This window comes from Podarcis tiliguerta, assembly GCF_965153285.1.
Source record: "Podarcis tiliguerta genome assembly, chromosome: 3".
Lineage (NCBI taxonomy): Eukaryota > Metazoa > Chordata > Lepidosauria > Squamata > Lacertidae > Podarcis > Podarcis tiliguerta.
In genome coordinates this window covers 56,483,429-56,505,854 of record NC_139536.1, presented here as the reverse complement: position 1 = coordinate 56,505,854, position 22,426 = coordinate 56,483,429, and the positions used below count along the sequence as shown (strand labels likewise).

General features: G+C 44.7%; 1 protein-coding gene and 1 long non-coding RNA gene across 6 annotated transcripts in view; one reads left to right on the top strand and one right to left on the bottom strand.

Annotated features, from left to right (window-relative positions):
* The window catches only part of LOC310675038, a 31,583-nt gene extending 19,487 nt beyond the window's left edge, over positions 1–12,096 (bottom strand). The window contains exons 1-4 of one of the 4 annotated variants that reach the window (XR_014509868.1): positions 11,922–12,096; positions 11,527–11,587; positions 9,573–9,731; positions 6,779–6,909 (exon numbers count right to left, since the gene is read on the bottom strand). This is a non-coding gene — a long non-coding RNA (uncharacterized lncRNA). Of the gene's footprint in view, positions 1–6,778; positions 6,910–9,572; positions 9,732–11,024; positions 11,267–11,526; positions 11,588–11,921 lie in introns of those variants that run through there. The other 3 variants (XR_014509869.1, XR_014509870.1, XR_014509871.1) reach the window with 3 other exon arrangements.
* A 3,645-nt stretch (positions 12,097–15,741) lies between these two features.
* Positions 15,742–22,426, top strand: part of LOC310674912 (SAM and SH3 domain-containing protein 1-like) — a 505,076-nt gene continuing 498,391 nt past the window's right edge. Inside the window, exon 1 of one of the 2 annotated variants that reach the window (XM_083434749.1) lies at positions 15,742–17,006. In XM_083434749.1, coding sequence (XP_083290875.1) covers positions 16,518–17,006 — 489 coding nt within the window. In that variant the 5' untranslated portion in view covers positions 15,742–16,517. The remainder of the gene's footprint in view (positions 17,007–22,426) is intronic. The other variant, XM_083434753.1, reaches the window with a different exon arrangement.

Genomic DNA, 22,426 nt, shown 5'->3' with positions numbered 1-22,426 from the left:
CTGAGTAAATCCTATAATTTCCCACCTTCTGTTTGTGCCCCCTCCTTAGTGATTATGGCCCAGATTGCGTGTAATGCTAAGCCAAACCATGACTCAGCGCAAATGTGCAGGTTCACAGAGCAGACTCTGTCTAATGAGTTTCACCCCTGGCCCTGCTACTGTCATGTGACCCAGGCTAAGCCATGGTTTGTCTTAGTTACGTGCAAACCCACACTTGTGATTTTCTTCCCCCCACCCTGACGAACCACAAGCACTAACCCCGGGGGGGGGGGGGGCTTTTTGCAGCTTGTGGTTTGTTGAGTGTGACAGACCACAAGACTAGGTTTTATTGTAATGCTAAGCCAAATCATGATTTACATCCTGGTAGAATGGAAGCACCAAGAACAGGGGAGGAATATAGCACATGCTCATTCTGGAAACCCACACATTAGCTTGTTCACGCTAAGGGATGGTTTGGCTTCCTGTTACATGCGAATTGGGTCATTGCCTATGTAGGGGTATAGCTGGCTCTCAATTCTTCAAATAATGGTTTATAGCAGTCATGTTGTTTGATTTATCACACAGGAAAGATGGTTGAGATGACCTCAGCATTTTCAGAAGATGACCACCTTCAGACACAACCTGCCTCTGATTTACCAGGTGCTTGAAACACACAGTGGATAGTCATTATTTTCATAACCTGCTTATCAGATTCTGGGTGCATTGGCTTGATTACTGTTAGAATTTTAGACTAAATTGAGATTTAATTTGGTAACTCTTGAATATTTTAATAGGATGGGTTATAAGCGTCTATAGTGAAATTAATGAAATAACAGTTTTATAACAGGAAAAGATTGTGGAAGAATTTAATCCATACATAGCTAGTAAAATGCTCAATTGCTGCATACATTAAAATCAATCCAGTTAAATTTGGGCAATAACTTTGGTTTATCCGTACATAGCTTTAGAAAGTACTATGCACACCTGCACTCAAGACCAATATGTTCTTGTAAATATTGCTAGGAGTGTACTAAAAATATCTAGAACAATTAATTTTCAACTATCTTGATAATTTTGGAGTCCAACCACTACCTTTACTTGGAAGTAAGCCCTATTGGGTGTTTACACAAGTACAGTTTTATAGTATTGCAGTCTTACCAGTGTATGCATTTTCTGCCTTTGAGAATCAGGTTGGAGTCTGCCAAAGAACTAGGTCTTAGGCAGAGTATCCTCAGAGTTGTTACCTGATCAGATGGGACTTCAGAAGCCCCATGTATCACAAGAAGGCATGGCTCTTTCCTAGTATCAGCATCACCTTACTATTTAGATTCAATTGCAATCTGGTCTCCATGATATGTGACTAATCTGCAGGTGCTGGTGGTTCATGCCAGAGATAGCTGCTGCTGCTGCTGCTGCATGCTTAGTTAAACTTAAGGCTGGCATCCACCCCAAACCATAAATGAGCCCTGCAAACAGTGTCACATTGATGTAAGATTGCACTGAGGATACGACGAGTATTGCAATGCTTAGTGTTAACTATCAATGATATAACAGCCTCCCTACTTCTCAGCCTTTAATTTCTAGTACTGTATACAAAAAAGACCTAATCAAGGTGGCACACAAAAATTAATGGTATCAAAATAAGTTAAAATGTCTCAGCCACTATGTTTTTTGCCACAGCAGTTCAGTACTTGGAATAGGAGTATTCCTCTCTTTGAACCTAACTTTGGTTTCCAAAGGTGCGTGGCAGCTGTCAATGGGGAAAGAACGGCTGCACTCCCCAAAATAGGGGGGGGTGGAGGTCTCCCTCCCCAAGCTATGGTACATGGTGGGCAGTGGGCTTCCCCCCCCCCAGCCATTTTTGATGATGCCATGCAGCTCATGCAGTACTGTATATAGACGCAACACTGTGGGAATAATAAATGCCGCCCACTCAAAGCAGATATTTCTGTAAATATAAGCTTGTATAGACAATAAACCAAACATTACCAAAATGATATAATTGCCACTGAAAACTGCACCTGTATATTATAGGTTCTAAATGAGGGTCTCTACCAAATTTTATGCAGGTGTCAATGGGGGGAGAAATTGATGGGAAAGGGGGTTACAGAAAAAGACAAGTGGAGGCCGTGCCTCATAGGCAAGTTACCTGTTGCCTTCCAAATGCTGTTCTTCTACAACTCCCATCAGCCTTTGGAAGATTCACCAATGGTCAGAGATTTTAGGTCTTTAGTTCAACATCTAGAGGTCCACAGGTTAGACACCCTTGTTCTGACCCTTTTGTGTCCTGCATCCCCACTTGACTTTGCTCTTGTCTACTGCCAGGATGTGACCTCTAACAATTCTCCCCAAGTGAATGCACCCCTTGAAAGGAAAATAAATGCATCTCACCACTGTTCTGTGTGTCTGTAGTAACATTGGCCCCAGACATTTTGTAGCCACACATTGTGGTGTGGGTATTTAGTGCACAGTATAGTTTATAAACATTGAATTTTTCAGTTTTCTAATTTTCAGGCATTACTGCAGTGAACTGTAGCTCAGGACAAATGAAAGCTATTTTTAGTGGCAACCACATTGCTATAAGATTGGTAATATTTATATTTGTCATTTAGACTCAGTTCTTCAAAGAAGCTGGTAAACAAAAGACAAAAGCATTTCTGGAAGCTGGTAAGAGACAATTTAGAATCCCAGAACTAACTGGAATAATAAAGGAATCTAAAGGCAGTGCTGCTAACTGCAGGGTATAGCGATTGTAGAATCATAGAATTGTAGAGTTGGAAGGTACCCTGAGGATCATCTAGTCCAACCCCCTGCAATGCAAGAATCTCAACTACATCATACAGATGACCACCCAACCTCTGCTGAAAAACCTCCAAGGAAGGAGAGGCCACCAACTCTTACGCAAGTTTGTTCCACTGTTGAACAGCTCTTAGTATCAGAAAGTTCTTCCTAAAGTTTAGCTGGAATCTCCTTTATTGTAACTTGAAACCATTGGTTTGGGTCCTACCCTCCAGAGCAGGAGAAAACAAGCTACTCCCATCTGACAGCCCTTTAGATATTTGAAGATATGACAACTATCTCCTCTCACTCTCCTCTTTACCAGCCTAAACTTACCCAATTCCCTCAAATGTTCCATTGGCTGCCCTCCTCGGCACACACTGCAGCTTGTCAGTATCTTCCTTAAATTGTGAACAGTACTCAAGGTGTGGTCAAAGCAGAACAGAACGATTCAATTTCCTTGATCAGGCCGCTATACTGATGCAGCCCAGAATAGCATTAGCCTTTTTTTGCTGCTGCATCGTACTGTTGACTCAAGTTACGCTTGTGGGTCTGCTAAGACCCCATATCCTTTTCACATATACTACTGGCAATCCAAGTGCCCCTCATCTTATATTTGTGCAGCTGCTTCTTCCTGTCTTAAGTGTAGATTAAATAAACATGTAGCAGGCCCCAAGCTAGCAGGGACCTGACTTACTATTTAAAAAAAATGAAAGCCAAGTCAATCAGACATTTATAAATAAAACTAAAAGACAAATCATGGAAGCACCATTCTAAAGCTGCAGATACTGCTGTTGCTAAGCATGCATAATAACGTAAGCTGCTTAGCATTCCTTCCTCTGATTACCTGGGAATCAGAAGGGCAGCATACTAAGACAGCAGGAAAAAAACAAGAGAAGCTCATTGTTGCTTTTAGCCCATGGGTAGGCAAACTAAGGCCCGGGGGCTGGATCCGGCCCAATCACCTTCTAAATCTGACCCGCGGACGGTCCGGGAGTCAGTGTGTTTTTACATGAGTAGAATGTGTCCTTTTATTTAAAATGCATCTCTGATTTATTTGTGGGGGCATAGGAATTCGTTCATTTTTATTTTTTCAAAATATAGTCTGGCCCCCCACAAGTTCTGAGGGACAGTGGACCGGCCCCCTGCTGAAAACGTTTGCTGACCCCTGCGCTAGCCTGATGCTGGATGCAGGAGTAGAGTCAGCTCTGTGTATTAGAGTGTTTTTTTTAAAGTACTTTCCACATTATTTCATTCATCCCTCCCCAAGTATGCTACCTTGGCTAACGTAGGTATGTTTTACTCAAAGATAACATACTTTAAACAAACGAGGCTTCCTTCCTACTGGAAAAAAAAAAGGATTGCAGTCCCCCCTCCCCCTGATTTTCTATGTCCCTCCACACAACCACTACTGGTCTTCATGTCGTTATTAGCTATATATATTTTAATATACAGTAACCATAAAACAAAAATATAAAATCAATCTTAAAATACTAAAAGAATCCACAAATACCAAATGCCATGCAGCTACAGCAAGTTAAAATTCCTATAGATTGTACGTTTACCCAAGGATACCTTGGGCATAGCTGTCAACTTTTCCCTTTTCTTGCGAGGAATCCTATTCGGAATAAGGGAATTTCCCTTTAAAAAAGGGAAACGTTGATCGCTATGACTTTGGGTGTTGCTGAGAGTTGTGAAACTGCACATAACTTTGAGTATATGTTGCTCCTTGTTGTATATTTGTAAGTAGCATTTCCTCCGAGGAGCTCACGGCTGTGTACATTGCCTTCCCTTCTCTGTTTTTATCTTCACAACAGCCCTGTGAGGTAGGCTAGGCAAAGGGTTTGTGACTCAGACGCCAAAACTGTGAAACTGAGTATTTTTGCTTGTTTATAAGGGTTGCCAAACAGTTTTTGTTTAACTATTTAACTATTTAATATTTAACTATTTAAACTATTTAACTATTTTGCTGTAAATATCAGGACTATGAAACATGGCAGTTAAAACAAGAGGGGCTGGCTTCTGGCTTTGTGCATGATTATTTTTCATTTACATAAGTGGTGATATCTACTTGTATTTTGCCTTTCTACCCAGGAGCTTAAGAATGTGTACATTATCTTCCCCTCCCTCCTTTTATCTTTGCAACAGCCCTCTGAGGTAGGTTAGGTTAAGTTAATATAGCTACATAAGCAACAGTTCTGAGTGAGGGAGATGGGGGGGGGGGCAATACACATACAGTATACTGGGCCCAGGAAATTCTGTTAGTATCCCTGAGTAAATGAACCTAACAATACCTTTTTAGATTGGCTGTTTAGTCCATACTTGGATGTGAACTTCCCTTAATTGCTGTTTACCATGAGCTTAACAGCCCAGTTATCTCAGTATCTATTCATGTGATCTCAAGGCTTTCTCTTTTCATTTGTCTTTCCTTTCTATCTTGCCCAGCTTTCTATTTGATTATATCCAATCGTATCTGATTATTATGAAATAGAGTTTAATATACAGTGGTACCTCGGGTTAAGAACTTAATTCGTTCCAGAGGTCCGTTCTTAACCTGAAATGGTTCTTAACCTGAGGCGTACTTTCACTAATGGGGCCTCCTGCTGCCGCTGCACGTGATTTCCGTTCTTATTCTGGGGCAAAGTTCTTTACCTGGAGCAACCACTCCCTGGTTAGCAGAGTTTGTAACCTGAGGTACCACTGAAATTAATGTCAAACAAATCCTCCAATTCATATTTTTTGCCACAGGGTGGCAGCCCTACCTAACCATCATCATCAACAACATTATTGCCTAAAGCACATTGTTCCTGGTGAGGAATTTACTTTCCTTATAGAGGACATTACATCTCCTACTTGCTTACATCAAAGAATTCAAAAGCACTACTCTAAAATTTAAATTATAATATACAACTTGGCTAGTGGGATGATAATAGTGAACTAGATAACACACTGAGATGTTAAGTAAGCTGCAAGTACCTAATTGCATCCCAGACCTTTTACAGCTTTGTATGGTAATATCAGTACTTCAAATTGGTCTCAGAAGCAAACAGGAAGCCATTGCAGATTGCAAAGAATAATGCCACTCAATAATTGGGAAGCAGCATTTTGCAATACTTGTCTTTTCCAAACAATCTCCAACAGCAGCACATTACAGTAGTTCAGGCTTAAGCTTCAGGTGGTTGTTTTTGAAAATGTACTTTGAAGACTAACCTCAGTGAAGACTGGGCTGTGCATTTAAGAACTGGAAACGGTCACATGAAAATTAGCAGTGGCTAGGAGGTGAATCTTAGTATCAGCAGCCCCATATTCCTATGTGGTCTATCAAATCAATACTCTGTGCTGGAAAGAATTGTTCTGTTCTTATGCCTTAGCTGAACTTTGCAGCAGACATATATGAAGAGTTGCTGCTGGGGCTGTTGAATGGCTAGTCTCTCACTCTCAGAGAGTGAGAAAACATGTTTATACTGAAGGGATTATGATATATGGCTGGTAAATAGAATACCATAAACATATCTGTCCAACATCTGCCATAAACATTTTTGTTTCACAGACAAATATAAAATAGGGTTTTCAATTTCATAGTAGAAGTTCTTGCTCTTTTTAGAGCAATGCATTGATAAACAACAAATCTTGTTGAAAGAAGTACTTTTTGAAAAATAGATTTGCAGGTAATGTTGGTTTTTTTGTGCTGCTTCATTGAGTTGAATGTTATATTATAAAAAAAAATACATGGGTGGTAATTATCTATGTCATGATTTTCTAGAATGTGATAAGATAATAGAGTGCATTATGTGGTTTTTAACAGAAGGCAGAGGGGGAGAAATAAATTATTTTGGGCTATAAAAGTTTTGTTTTGCAAAAGCTTAACTGAATACCAAGTTTTCTGTTAAATGCAGTAACTAAGAAGTAACGCTAATGGTAATTTATCTAAATTGCTATTATAGGTTGGTATCTCTTACAACCCAAACATCACTATCCCCCTAGCTCTCTGACAATAAAACTAGTTCGTCTGTCATCATACCTTATGTAGCTCATGAAAATTCTCCTGTGAATGTCACTCATTCTTTAACCCCTTTCGCTTTTCATATGTCTTCAGAGTTCCATTATGCAACTGGTGTTAATTAGTGTTGTCAAATTATGCCACACACTTTCCTGAAATTTAAAAGCATCTAATTCATTAGGATAGAGGTTATATGACATTTTCATTAATAGGTGTAAACAGTGCTTGAATGTACAGCACTATGCCTATTAAAAATCTGCTGAAAATCTAGATTTCTATTTCATAGTTGCCCCACGGCCGTGTGGTAGAACTGCAATATTTTCCTCTGTATTTTTAAAAGATCATCCTGAGTGGCTTACAGAGTAAAGCTACTATATTTTCCCTTCTCACCTTTCAGTGTTTACAACCATTGGCCTTTAAATTACCATTTTTACTCACAGACAATAATGTGGAGTCATCTATAGAAGTGTACACTGCAAATACTTGAGGGCAGTATAGAGCAGTTTAGTTTTGACAGGTCTTCAGTTTAAGTAGAATATAAAACAGCTTAGGGGGATTTCATAACTAACATTTGCTCAGGTGAAGAATGCCTTTTACTCTACATTGCTTCATTGCTGTGTATTATGAGATAATATAAAGTTGTGAAGTGGATGCAGCTAGGGTGGGGGTGTGGTCCAGAGCCCATCTGGGCATAAGCATAGACTCTGCCATGGAGTTAACCATGGTGAGGTTATCTCCAAAGGGGATGACACAAGGGGAATTTTTTTCCTTTGCGTTGTCACCTCAGGAAGGTACAGGGACAAGGGCTTCCCCCGCCATCAGTCAAGATACAGAATTGTAAGCCAGGGACTGCAGATGGCATGCTTGTGACCATTATCTAGGGCAGGGGTCTGCAACCCGCGGCTCCGGAGCCGCATGTGGCTCTTTTACACCTTTGCCGCGGCTCCGGGGCGGATACTAGCGAGGGGAGGAGGCGCATTGTGCGCCCCGACACTCCCCACTGTGGCGGGTGCTGTACTGGCTGTGACGTCGCATTGGGGCGGTGCGTGCATTAGTCACGCACCGTCCCGACATCACCTTCCCGCCCGCTGTCAGATCGCGGCTCCGGAGATATATTTGTTTTAAATGTCGCAATGGTTTTGCGGCTCCCAGTTTTTTTTTTCTTCGGAAACGGGTCCAAGTGGCTCTTTTTGTCTTAAAGGTTGCAGACCCCTGATCTAGGGCGAGAACCAGGCAGGAAAAGTATTATAGTGGCATTACTGTCTTCTGTCTGACAGCGTGTGATGAGCCTACTACTGTGCCTTAGTTTATTATGTGTGGCTGTAATCTCCCAGTTGCATATAGTGTTACCAGGAGAAGCTGTGGCATAGCAAATCTGCAGTGGAGCTTTTTAAAGAGATTGCCCAAAGTTGTTGAGCTGTTTTTAGGAGACTGGCCAAAGTTGTTTAGCTTTTTGGGGCAATATCTCCTTGAGGGATAGGCAGTGGCTCCGCCACCCTGCAACACCCATGTCGCCCAGCAACTGCCATGATGCCTGGTGCGCCCCACCCCTCTCTTCCTATGCTACTGAGGAGAAGGTATAGTCAGAATGGAGGAACTAAACATCTTCTGTGGTGGTGTCATGTAATAGGGCATTCTCTGTGATGATACCTTGGCTGTGAAATACCCTCCCTAGACAAACATCTGGTGCTAATGCTTGGTGAAAGGCAAATACCTGTTTGACTGGTCATTTATGGCATATTAGCCACTACTGCAACTGTTATTACTATGACTTAAATATGTTTAATTTTATTAGTGCTTTTATCTGTTCTTAATTTGCTAGAATTGTTTATTTTTAACTATGAGGTAACCTGTCCTGGGATCAAAAATTCTTACATAAAACGAACCGCAATAATAAAAATTCTACCATATCGAAAATAGAGAAAAACTGAAAACACCAACTACTGCTCATTCAGAGCTTGGCTATCCTGGGGCCTGAAGTTCAATAGAGACTGCAGCAGACAAGCAACCCTAAGGAGGATTCAAAGCAGTGGTACTGCTCTTATCACTTTTTAAGTGTAGCTGGAAAAGGGTTTTATTCAAATTTTTAAAATAAAGAAAGAAATGGGGTCATAAAGTAACACCCACCACAATACAGTGAATGCGTACTGAGCTTCAAATAGTCTCACTCACAGCAATTACATCATGCCCACTGATGTGGACAGAACATAGTGGGGTGGACAAATAGAAAAAGCATCATTCTCCTGATAGTGTTGAAAATAGAAGAAGCACCATTCTCTTGATAGTGTTGAAAATCAATTACAATTCCTTTTGCAGCTTACAGTGGAAAAGCAATGGCTGGGATGGCAACAGAAACCATCCATTTGGAAGCCACCTCTGATAAAAATGTTTGCTTTCCTTAACAAGTTTCCATACAACTTATTTTAAATAAGTAAGACATATTTTTAGTTTATTCAATAGATAAGCAGCACTCTGTAACAGTATTGACCATAAGGGAAGAAGAAGAAGAGGAGGAGGTGGAGGAGGAAGAATTTGGACTTGATATCCCACCTTTCACTCCCCTTAAGGAGTCTCAAAGCGGCTAACAATCTCCTTTCCCTTCCTCCCCCACAACAAACACTCTGTGAGGTGAGTGAGACTGAGAGACTTCAGAGAAGTGTGACTAGCCCAAGGTCACCCAGCAGCTGCATGTGGAGGAGCAGGGAAGCGAACCCAGTTCACAAGATTACGAGTCCACTGCTTTTAACCACTACACCACATTGGGAAGCAAACACAGATAACTATGCACACATCTTTGTAATCTAGAATATCTCACCTGAGTGAAGTTTATTTCTGAGTAGGCATGCACACATGGGATTTGCTCCTGCTTTTGCCAGCTTGGATCAGATGTCTGCATTTGGGTCATCCATATTTTTTTTAATGCACACAAAAGAACCCCAAGCCATTAGGATGCACTGAAGTATTACCACCGTTACTGAAATGGAATGCATTGATAAAACAAAGTAGATTAAAAAAAGGCCTTGGAGACTAGGCATACATTGTTAAAGATGCTGAAGTGGAAGTAGTGTCTAATGCATAGCATTTTTTTTCGTCTATTTTTATCCTACCAGAGTCCCAATTATTCTTTTTAACTAGTTTGGGTCAACCAACAACACTAAAGAAAAAAATTGCAACTTCAGCAAAGTGCAGCTGCACCTAAAAGGAGTAAGAGCCTATGAAAGAAAGAACAAACAACAAGGAAGAAGGCAAACAAGTTTCTGTGAACTGTTTTAAATTATGTCAAGGTTTCCAAATTATTTCAAAATGTACTTCTAATTCACCTTAAACGTTCAAGATGGTCAGTAGAAAAACTGCATGCACAATTTCGCAATAATACAGATGCTTTTTAAAAAAATCATCAAAAAGGAAACAAGCAGCAGAATGCCAGCAAGCAGATAAAAAAAAAATACAAACTGACATTAAGAAACAACCAAGCTGTAGGCCTCCCCAAAAAGGATAGTGTTCACCTAGCACAGCAAGAGCATCGCCCTAGGCAGCAGCTTCCAAAACTTGAGCCCAGTCTCACTCCAGTCAGGTGCAAAATTGGGACACACAAGAGAGCCTCTTGATGAACTCCTATTGAGGAAGGAGTTCACTGTATCTTTTCCTGGAGCAGTAGGCTGCTATGTGTAGAAGTGGACCTTGAAGTTAAATGCCTTACCATACAATCTGATGTAGGAAGTTGTGTATGCACTGCTGTGTGTGAAGAACGGGAAGTGTATCTGTTCCAACGCCTATGCATGGAATGATTCACGTATGGCGGGCTTCCAGCAAAGAAGCATCCCTGCTATGGATGGGACGTACGTGTGGGTATGGGGAACGCATAATATACTGTATTTCAATAAGAAGCCTTTAAGGAAGGTGAAGGGACACTGGTTTAAGGAGCCAGTGCTGCACTTTTCAGCAGAAACCGTCAGGGGGCACTGTGACTCCAGGGTTGGCAAAAGAAACGAGAGCAAGCGGCGCTGGGAGGGTGCAGGGCTGAGGGGAAAGACGTTGGGGGGAAGCTGAGGATTGCAAAGGACGCCACTGCTTGCTGCTTCTTGTCCCTCTTCTTTCGACACAGGCGTTTCCTGACCCTTGCCATTCCCTTTCTTAAACCTAGGTATGCGCCGGCAAGACCCCGTCTCCGCCTCTCCCACGAGCATTTCCTTTACACGTCAAGAGAGAGAGAAAGATAAAAGCATCCGCGTCCATAATCACCACAAGGAAGCGCCGCCGGGCTTACCCGACTCTCCTCCAGCCTTTCTGCGTGAGGGGAGGCGGGAGGGAAGCCAAACCCGAAGGGCCTCAACGGCCGCTACACCCAACCAAACGGGAGCGCGAGGGGAAACGAGGCTGTTCTGCGTCACGTGCAGCCAATATGTTTCTTTTAAGAAGGCAGAGGCAAGGGAAGAGGAAATAATTTCTCAGAGAGCGAAGGCAGCGGCACTTGGAAAAACTCCCGGGGGGGGGGGAACGGAGGAACCCCCGCTCCCTCCCTGCGAAGTCTGGGCGCTCTTGGCCCCGCATAAATTCTGTCACGAAGTGGCCGTTGGTAAAAAGGTCAGTCGTGACCCCGTCCCGCCCCCTTAACCGCCGCTGGCTTTGCTACTCCGAGAAGGCCTGTTTGGGCAAAGGGAGAGTGAAGGAGCTGGCAGGCAGGGAGTTGGAGAGAATTACAGGAGAGGGAAAGGGACCAGGAAGGTGGGCAGGTGAGTCAGAGAGGGCGAATAAAGGGTTGAGCATACCTCAAAGCTGGTAAAGAGAGGGGAAGTAACCCCTGCTTTTCTGTGCTGGATGTGCTGTTCCCTGAAACAGAAATAATGGGCATCGAATCTAGTGCTGGGGTGGGACAGTACAGTAGTACCTCGAGTTACATACGCTTCAGGTTACAGACTCCGCTAACCCAGAAATATTACCTCGGGTAAAGAACTTTACTTAAGGATGAGAACAGAAATGATGTTCTGGCCCCATTAGCTGAAGTGGTGCTTCAGGTTAAGAACAGTTTCAGGTTAAGGTAAGGACGGCCCTCCGGAATGAATTAAGTACTTAACGCGAGGTACCACTGTATTGCCATTCTAAAGTGGAACAGCCTGCTCCCCCCCCCCTTTGGTATATAGAAATAAGTCATGGGCCCACACACCAATGCTAAGACTGCAGCTTACACCATCCCAGACCCAGAGCTGGTCCACCCATGAGGCAAAGGGAGGCAACTGCTTCAGGCTGCAGAATCCACAGGGGCAGCAGATCCTGGCGTAGAACTTCATTCCCTACTCTTATTCCTGGTGTAGATCTTCATTCACCCCTTCTTCCCTAGCGGGAAGGGAAAACAACTGAGGTTCGCCTCAGGTGCCAAAATGTCTTGGGCCACCCTTGTCTCCATCACTGCTGTTGCCACCCGCAAGAGGACTCAACAACACATGAGCTTCACTATGTGATTGGAAAAGCATGCTGAAGAGTGTCACCAGCAGCTGGTGAGAATGAGGTAAATAAATACCTCTAGATTTCTTCCCATGCCCTGTCATTGAGACTAGAAAAGAGCAGAACTCAGTTACTTCTGGAGGGAGCAGGAAAGAGCGAGTTCCTCTTATTGTCTTGCCTTTGGAGACTGCACATTGAGAACTGGCCCCATGGTACTATTTGGAGATAAAAGAGAAGCAGCTACCCATTCTCTCTCTCTCTCTCCTCTGTGGTACAAGACAGAGCGGCCTCACTCCCCTCCTCTCTGCTGCTGGGTATGCTGTTATACGCCAGTGTCTCCCTCCCTGGACCAATGTTTCTGCTGCACACCCCAAAGAAAGGGGCCATGCAAGCAAAGAGAGGCAGCAGCAGCCATCCCTGGCCCAATTTCTGCTGCCCAGGGAAGGAAAGGCTGGATGTTCCTGTAGCAGCAGCTGTCTTGCCGTCCTTGCTCTGCCCTGAAGCTGGAAAGGAGGGTATGAGAGATTCTGCTAGGCTTTCTGGTTGGAATTCTGCCACTTCTGAGGAAGACAGGGAAGCTTGCAAACAGGGAATGACAGAGGTTGCTCCTGTTTCCTCTGTCTTGCTCACCTCTCTGGGTGCCAGAGGCAGGAGGATTGGACCTTTGATGCTGCCTGCAAGAAAGCAGAAGCAGTTGCTTTCTGTCTGGCTGGTACAGCATGGAGAACAACATAGGAAACTGCCTTATACAAAGTCAGACCATTTGTCCATATAGCCCAGTATTGCCTACACTGGCAGCAGCTCTCCAGGTTTCAGGCAGGGGACCCTCCTAGCCCTACCTGAAGATGCCAGGGATTGAACCAGGCACCTGCATGCAAGGCAGATGCTGTGCCACTAAGCCAGTCTCCCACAGGTTTGGTCATGGAGAGGGCAAGCACATCATCCTTTCACCTGTTTCCTCCTTCTGGGTGGTGCAGTGGTAGGGACTGTATGCATTGAGTCCAAGCTACTGTGCAAGGGTTGAGTGATCACTCAGCAATGATGGGCTGGGAAGGGTTCTAACTCAGTGGATAGTGCATATGCTTTACATTCAAAATATCCCAGTTTCAATTCCTAGTGTCTCCAGGTAGCGGTGGGTGAGACTCATTTCTGAAACCCTGGAGGACTGCACACCTTGCACCCAGCGGCAGCAGCTCTGCTGCCAGGTCACTTTTGACCCAGCGGCAGAGAGTATCCCACCTCAGCCACAGCAAGACGCACCCAGCCTCAGCAGCTCAACCTCCTCTGCTGGGTCAGGCCTGACCCAGCAGCAGAGAGCAGGAAGAGTGGGCAGCAGCTTCCCTGCCCCTCTCCTACCCTGAACTGTGGCACAGGGGAGGGCGTTCTCTACGGCACACCCCTCTTGGGGCCGCAGCAGCTCAGGTAGCACAGGCATACGCTCCACCACTGAATATACATTTCGAGTGACAAAACCTAGGGTAAAGAGGTGTGCCTTCAGCATTTATCAAAAGCTGTGTTATAAAGGTGCCAGACCCACCTCTGTGCAGAGGTAATTCCACAGCTTAGGGGCTACTGTAGAGAATGCACTTTCCCATTCCCTGACCCCCTGAGTCTTTAAAGGTAGGGATACTACTTAGAGGGCTCCCTCTGTCTATCTCAGCACCCAAGAGGGTCTGTAGGGAATGGGAGAGTCTTTCAGATATTTGGGGCCTCTGTACATTTTGGGCTTTAAACACTTAACATGAACACTTTGAATTGGGTCCAGAAATGAACTGTCAACCAGTGCAAGTGTTTTAAAATGGGTTATATGAGATGTAAATGAAATCCCAAACAAAACTCTGGCTGCTGCATTTTGGACCAGCTGAAGTTTCTGAGTAATCATCAAAGGCAGTCTGACATAGAGTGCATTGCAATAATCCAGTCTGGAAGTTACCAGAGTATGGAGTGCAGTGGCCAAATCATCTCTGTCCGAAAGGGTTTCCCACTCTTGCACACCAGGGTAGCTACATTTAGTCCAAATCTCACCAGGTTATGTTCCATCCATTATATTACAGTGAGCCTGCCAGTCAACACAGTATTATGAATCTGCTCTGACGTGAAGGCCAAGTTGAGAGTATGCCCAGCCAGCTACATGTGTAGGACCATTGATGTACTGAGGAAACCCCGTGGTTCTCATGGAGGCCATGAAGTCCTGAGCTGGCCCATTTGATGCAGCCTTGGCATGTGTGTGTATGTGTAATTGGGTTTTATAAACAAGAATAATGTTATACAGTACAAATAAGTATATCAAGTTTTCTTATGTCATTTGTATATCACAAAAATAGCATAATAAATGTGGAAAAGTATCTAAAACATATGTTTCATTATTGGTGGTCAATATATAATTTCTTGGTTCATGAATTGGTTTAAACAATTAGGAAGAAGGGGAAGAGGAGGAATAGTGGGGTGGGGTGGTTATGCTATTATTCTACTTAGTGGCATATATATTGAAGTCCTACAGCACTGGAGAACTATTTGAGGGTTCTCCAACATCTCTACCAGCTCTATCAAAGGATGATTGCCGCTTGCTCTCCTCGCTCACACATCCTTTCTCTTTGAATAGCACAGAAAGGTTTCACCCTGTGGAGTCATCTGGAGCCTAACCAGCAAAAGGAGGAGGCTGCTACTTGGGCAGGGCAGGAGGCAGGCCATGATCTCTGCCTGTTCACTTCTTCTGTTCACTCTTTCACTGGGCGGTATGGTGGAGAGGATTGGGCACAGTCAGCCCCAATTCCCACAATGGTGCCTCTCAAAGGTGAGAGTGAGAAAGAAGCCGCTTGTCCTGCAGGGTTGGCCCTAGCACTATACAGAATGAGGTGGCTACCTCAGGTGACAAGTGCTCAGGAGTGCTGGTAGACTGTGTGTACTACATAGTTTGCCCTTGGCAGAAAATGCTGTCTCTGCCTTGAAGTAAAGATGCAGCAGCCACTCTTCTTGGGAACTCTATTTTGCCCTTTGTCTCAGGCAGCTGACCACGGCCATCGCCTGTAGTGCACCACCTGAAGAGAGTGGACAGAGGTGGCTGCTTCTGGTTACCCTCTGCAGCCCTGTGGGGCCAATCCGCCATGAAAAGGTGGGCAGGTGAAAGGAATTAGGAGCAGGAGCAGCTGCCTGCTTTCCCACCCTTGCCCCTCCCTCCGACCCCATGAGCAGCCAGAGCGCAGAGCGAGAAGCCCCGCCGGGGAGGTCTGAGGGGTGCTTCCCGCCATTCTTTCCTAGCTGCTGCTACAAGGCAGGGAAAAGGGGAGAGAAACAGCTGTTTACGGTTCCTCTCCTCAGGAGCAACAGCTGCTGATTGGCTGCTCTTCCTTCAAAATAAAAGTGGCAGTCTTAAGCACACTTTTTTCAAATACTTAAGAATGAGACTTGTCGCCGCTGAGGAAAACGCCTCCCTCCCTCTCCCAAGGCTTCAGGTGAGACATTATTAAACGCAGGAAAGGCGGGAGCCTGGGAAACTGTTGAATTTCTGGGCTTCACTCGGTGAGGTACCGCGAATGTCAGTTGCTCGCCGCCTTCTTTCCCTGAGGGAGAAGCAGGGCGGATGACTCGTCAGAGGCTTGGCGAAGTGTGGCGGGCTGGATGGACCTGCGAGCCGGAGGACGAGGCGAGGGCTGAGGGCAGCGTGTTCTGTTTCCCCCCTCCGGCTGACGCGAAGGCACAGAAGGCGGCGAGGCTGCCGCACGCGCCAGGAGAGCGTGCTGGGGTCCTCCCTCCCCACCTTCACACGGGGCGAGATTAAAATCCAGGCGCGCACCCAGCCTCGCCAGCCAGTCCACAGCGTCGTTCCGGGCAGAGGCAGGTGAGACTGACGAGGGGAAAGGAACTGCCAAAGCCATAAAAGCCACAGGAGGGGGAAACAAAAGCCAACCCAAGGGGAGGCAGCGACACGAGAGACGGGCAGAGAGGCAGTCACTGGCGCACGCTCTGGAGATGGGACCGGGCAGAGAGCTCTGGGGGATGGGGGGCCGCTCAAGGGAGCCCTCCTGAGAGCCAGAGGTTTCCAGGTTTGGTGGCTTGGAGGAGAGCGACTGCAGCCAGAAGGTGGGCTTAGAGGGAGTCGCCTCAGGGCTGCTGCTGCTGCTGCTGCTTTGGGATTTAACGTTTCGTCTCTCCCTGGGGATGGTGTTTTGCTGACCGAGGGCTTCGCTGTTTTCTCTCCACGGATGTCTGTTGCATTTGGATTTTTTTCCCTGGGGGTTTATTTTTCCGCCAAGGGAGCTGCTGGAGTCCTGCGAAGTTGCAGTTTGTTGCTGATTTCTCCTTCCAGCCTCCATCCATCATGTGCGCCAACATAGTCTACGAGTGGCTGAAGACCCTGAAGCTCTCTCAGTACGCGGAGTCCTTTGTGGATAACGGCTATGACGACCTGGAGGTGTGCAAGCAGATCGGGGACCCGGACCTGGACGCCATCGGGGTCTCGCTGCCACAGCACAGGCGCCGGCTCCACGAAGCCGTGCAGAGGCTGAGGGAGGAAGACGAGACCACCGCCGGGCTTTACTTCACCCTGGAGCCTCAGCCGCCCCAGCCCAGCTCGCCTTCGCCAGAGATCTATACCAGCCACCTGGTGGAGCAGTACGAGGCCAAGGCTTGGAAGGAGCCACTTCCTAAACCCCGCCATCCTCAGGGGAACAAGAAGGGGCTCCCTCGGAAAGTGGGGACCCGCAGCCTGGAGCTGATGACCTACCCCAAGCTCAAACTGAAAATCATGATCAGGGACAAACTCATCCGGGATGGGATCAACCTCAGCAAACCCCCCTACTCCAACAAGGTAAGCGCCCTGCTGCAGTTGCACCCAGGGCCGGCCGGCTCGTTAGGCAAGAGAAAGCGGTTGCCTCAGGCGGCAAGTTGCCGGAGCGCGGCTGTACTGCCGCTGCCACATACCCGCGACGCGCCTGCTGTTCACCGCTGGGCGCCCGCCGTAACAAGTGGCAATAGTAGCCAGCTGGACAGAGCCTCCAGTCTACCCCCAGGCAGCGGCGAATAACGAGCCACCGGTGCCGCCTCGATGGTTTGAATCTGTTCAGCGGCGGCTGCTCTGCTGTCGTCCTTGTGGCGAGAGGAAGTGTCTGCTTTCAAAGTGCCCCCCACCTCCTGCAGCAGCAACACCACTGTCCAGCTCCACCATGCTCACAGGTGCCCCCAGCGCCGCAGCCTTCTCCTGCTGTTCCACGACCCCGGTGGCTGCAGAAGCGCGCTCCTTGACTCGCCCTGGACCACCGTTTTCCTCCCCGCGCTCTTCGGGGCAGCCCGGGAGAGAGTCGAGCAGCGCGCCTCTGCAGCCGCCCGGGTGGAGCAGGAAGCGGCGGTTGAGGCGCCGGCAAAAGGGGGGCAGGCATGATGCGCTGGGAGAGTGGCCCTGATGCTGCTGGTGGTACAAGTGTGCAGCTGAACAAATTCAAGTAGCAAAGGAGGAGAGTTCAGCTCCATGTCTCTGGGCGGGGCGCTGGGGAGAGAAGCAACAGGCTATAGAGAGGAGGGCAACAAATGATGCTCCCTTTCTGGCAGCTAATGAGCAAGAAACGGAGCGAGTTGATAGAGGACATAAACATGTGCGCCTTCTGGTTTTCTACTTCCTTGTTCCGCCCCCTCCCCCCCCCCCAGGATATAATGGAGGTTGACTTGTAGTAGTAGACGAGGGAGAAGAGCGCCCGCGCTTCAATGCTGAATATGCAAAGTAAACTGACAACTTTGTTTGGGGAAGAGATTTCCTGGTTATTGTTCATGCTTCACCCCAGCCCACTGGGTGAAAGTGGCAGGCAGGCTGTGGAAATAATACAACTGAAACATCTCAGACAGTGTAGTTGCGACTGGACACCTAGAAAAGGAAAATCTATAGGCAGGAATTCATATAAATGATACCTTACTTTATATGGCAAATGTGAGTACATAAAACATTTTAAAACTTTGTTCTACCATTCAGAAGCACATACAGTCCTTTGTCGTAATCTCCATGTTGAAGGAAGGGCATGGCTGAGAGACTTTCCTGTTAAGTGCCATACTTACTTTAAAGAGCAGTTCCTTATGTGAATTGTGTTAGGGGAGGGGAGAGATCTCTCATTTCATAATGAGAAACCCAACCCATCCCATCCATGTTTATTTAGTAAATGACAACTCTGCTAATTGAGGTTTACTGCCATGTAAGTATGCATAGAGCTGTAGCTTGAGGCTACAATCCTATACTTAAGTTACTTATGAGTGAGTCTAATTAAATTCACTCCAGCTTACTTCTGAGTAGAGAGTCTTAGGAATGTACTCTTGACTTGATTACTGTTACAGACAGTAGTTGAGTACTATCTCAACTAATATAAAAATTGGTAAATCCATTAGTATCCAAAAGTTGCTTCATGGCAGTCTAGGATTCACAGCAGAAACTTTTGCATGCTTACTCAGACATATGTTCAGCTGGGCATACTCACTGGTAAGTATGCATAGGGTTGCTGTCACAGGGTCTCTGTAAAATTAATCTCATAATTGGATATTGGGTGCATTTTATCTCTGTGTGTACACACCGTATAATTATGTGTGCATACTGCAAGGCACCATGCAATGCAAAGGTGGTCATTTTGCATTCTAGGGCAGGAGGATTTGTTTTGAACTTTCCTTCCCCTGCACATGTTTTCCTTACAACAATCCCGTGAGTTGGTTAGGGTGAGAGGTTGTAATTGACTCAAGGTGACCATGTGAGTTTTACAGGGAGGTGTGATTTGAACCTGATATCTGAGTGTGTTACTATGTGCATTGGGCAGGTGGGGTGGGGCAACACAGAGCTCACACATTGATCCTTGGTATCAGAATTGGAATGCAAAAAGCTTGTTAACATCTTGAAAGTTTGCTTTTGTGATTTTTTTCAGACAAAGCAAAAATTATTCCACAGCATCACCTCCATCTCACTAAAGAGGGTGCCATGGTGTGGTTTGTCTCAAAATGTTTTGGACAAGCTCTGGCTATATGTCTTTTCATTTTAAAGGAGTTCTCTTGCGTTTCTCACTCTAATATCACAGATGCCACATTTTGCAAAGAGTTAACTAGAACTTTTTTTGCTTACTCACCGACTTGAGTTTGCATGTTGGAAGTTTGTCTGGGGTTTGAAAGTGGGATTTGTCTTACCCTTGTACTCAAGCTGCTGGAAAATCTGTGGGCATGATGAATGGGGGTAGAGTTGTAGTGTTCTAAAGCAGGTTAGAAGTTTTCTTCTGTGTGAAGTTTGGTGACAGAACTTGAGAGGAGAGTTGTTTAGTACTGTATGTATGTAAGTCTTATTATACTACTTAGATGACTTTTTGCTTTAGTGCTTCTTGGAATACTTGTGAAACAAGGTGACAGTTAATGGTGATGCATTTCTTGTTTCTATTTAGTTCTTGGTGGTGGGAAATGTGTCTGGTAAAAGCCTGTAAGAAATTTTAAAAAAATTCCATGAGATGGTAAGGGTGCAGGATCCAAACATTTATTGAAGTGTGAAACTAATTAATGAAATCAAGGAAAAATATATTGTAGGACAAACTTATTTGGCATTCTGAAGGACTCCTCTGAAACACAAAGTTGTACTATGGATTTTCCGCTGCTCCTGGAACTTGCAGTACATCCTATCCATGCTCACTCAGAAGTGATGCTAAATCCAGTGACTCTTATTCCCAAGGAAGTGTACATAGCTAAAGTGTTATAATCCACCTTTTGTGAGGAAAGAGGTCAATGTTAAATGTCCAAGGAGACACTGAGACTAGTAATAGCTGATACGTGCTTTAATGATTTTTAAGACAAATGCCAACACCTGCAAGTTTATCACTGAGTTCAGTAATTGCCTTGAATTCTTTCCCTTTTTGAAAATCATGCTTTTGCAAGAGAAGTAGACAACAGCATAATAGGGTTTCCTGATTATCAGAACTGGTTTATGCAGAAACTTCAAACTAATTTATTTTCACTGCAAAATTGGTTTATATGGATGACAGGTGAAATTGGTATCTGTAATCTGGTCTCTGTAATGCAATAATAGTGTAAGCTTCTCTTAGCCTTTTAGCTCACAAAAATATTTTTCACAGTCATCATGGACAGTATAGTGGATGATGACTGGCCAACTTTCAGCAAAAACAGTTCTAAATGCAAATGGATAAATGAATGCATCTGGAAATATAAATTTTTAAGGGAGGGGCAAATCATAGTGTCAGCCTATAAAACAATGGTGCACCCAATGGAGATATGCTATTGGCAATGCTGGCCATTTCATATTATAAAAGCTGTTGATCAAATGAGGTGTCAAGTAGGAGCCATGCTGGTTGTCAAATGTGTGTCAGAATTTAGTGCAAAATAATAGTTGCATGTGCACACACATGCAAAAACCTAACCACCTACCGGTAATTTTTAAAAGTTGTCAGAGGAAAGACTTGAAAATTAGCCAGAACAGTTATCAGAATAGTTTTATGACTATGCAAACTATATCACTCTAGTAGGAATAGGGTATTATGTATAATGGCATTTAAAAATACAGTGGCTATGGAACAAAGTCTTTTCTTGTGTTCCATGATATTGTTGCATAGATTGGTTTTGTCAGTAAGTAACTTCTGGCAGCAGCAGCAGCAAACCACATTCAGTGGACTGGAAGTATAATATAATTGGCAAAGACAGTGTGTGAATTTCTGTCCTCTTCAAATAAATGGCAAATAAATCTGGTGTAAGGCTGATTTTATTTTATATTTTAAGTAAGTATGTTTAAAACAAAGCCACAAGAAGCAAACTGTCCCTGAAAGTTTATTTAAAAACAGAAATGCAGTCCTTCTATTGAAACAAAATTTGTTATTGTGGTCTCGGAAATTCTCCCTGTAGAGATAAACTGCCTGCTTCCTTGATGACATCTTGCTGTTATGGTTAGAGAATATAAAGTTCTTTGCAATTTAAAGTTTGTGATTTTCAAATGAATGCTTTTTCCACTGATTTCCTTATATATGATAATGATAAAGCAACTGGGCAGTATCCAGAAAATTAGAGAAATATTGTGACTTTTGCAGTTTTGGTACTCTATAGCTTCATAGAGGAGAAATGAACTCACACTATAAGACAACCCTTACTCCACTTGTGCAGAGTTTACAGTTATGTGTGGTCTGCTGGATAAAACAAGGAGTATTTCGCTTAAACGTAGCACCCGGCAAGGGGATATAACAATTTCATAGATCAGCTTAAATGTATCAACATATATGGTATTCTTTGGCTCTATTGTTTCTAATATTTGAAAATAACGTGTTGTGCTAATATCTCACATTTCATGTCTTTAAAGCACTTGAGTGCATCACATACTTTCTCAGTATAACTTGCAACATCCCTGTAAGGTAGCTGTGGCAGTATCATTATTCTTTTTACGTTGGAGATACGGTGCTGAGAGGCTCAATCTGGTCAATGAAATAGATCCCGTAGTTACAATGTTCTTTAGAGCCCCAATGAATGGGATCATTTTTACCTGTGGCCAAAGACCTCTGATTAGCTGCATGTAGAAGTTGCATGTTAAAGAGCCTCTGAAAAGTTACTTATTGTAGTTTAGTGCTACAGCTGCAATTGGGGAGGACTATTCCTTCTTGTCTGTAGCACATTTGCTTAGGAACGGCAGGTAGAGATGACAGGGGGCCTGAATCTGTAGGAGGCCAAAGTGAAGCTAGGGAAGCAGTAGTGGGTAGAGACAGGTGCCTGGGACCACCAAGTATAAGTAGAAATGGGTTACTGGTAGCTGCATGCTGGAATCCATGTATATCATTCAGGAATGGAGAATCTGTGGACCACATGGGTCCCGAATTGGCCTGTGAAGACTTTCTCTGAAAATCATGCCCACCTGCCTCACACCTAAGATCATGAAGGACATGGTTGCATCAGAGCAACCATCAGGAGCTTAAAGTGAATTTCCAATAATTCCTTTGTAAATGGGACTTGTTGACAGTACTGTATCTCACTGGGATCAGCTGCACTAGATTTTATAGATATCTGTAGGGGCACAGATTACCCTCCCCTGATTTAGAGCACACAATTGTTTGTTCTGTGTTAATGCATTGCACCATGCCTAGTACAACCTGCATTCACTTGATGTAAATGCAGGTCTTTAAGGAAAGTAGACCTATTGTAGGCCCTGTTTTTCATATTTCTTTTTTCAATAAAACACATATTCACAAATCTCTGTGTGTGAATATACATTTACTGTGAGGGACGCGGGTG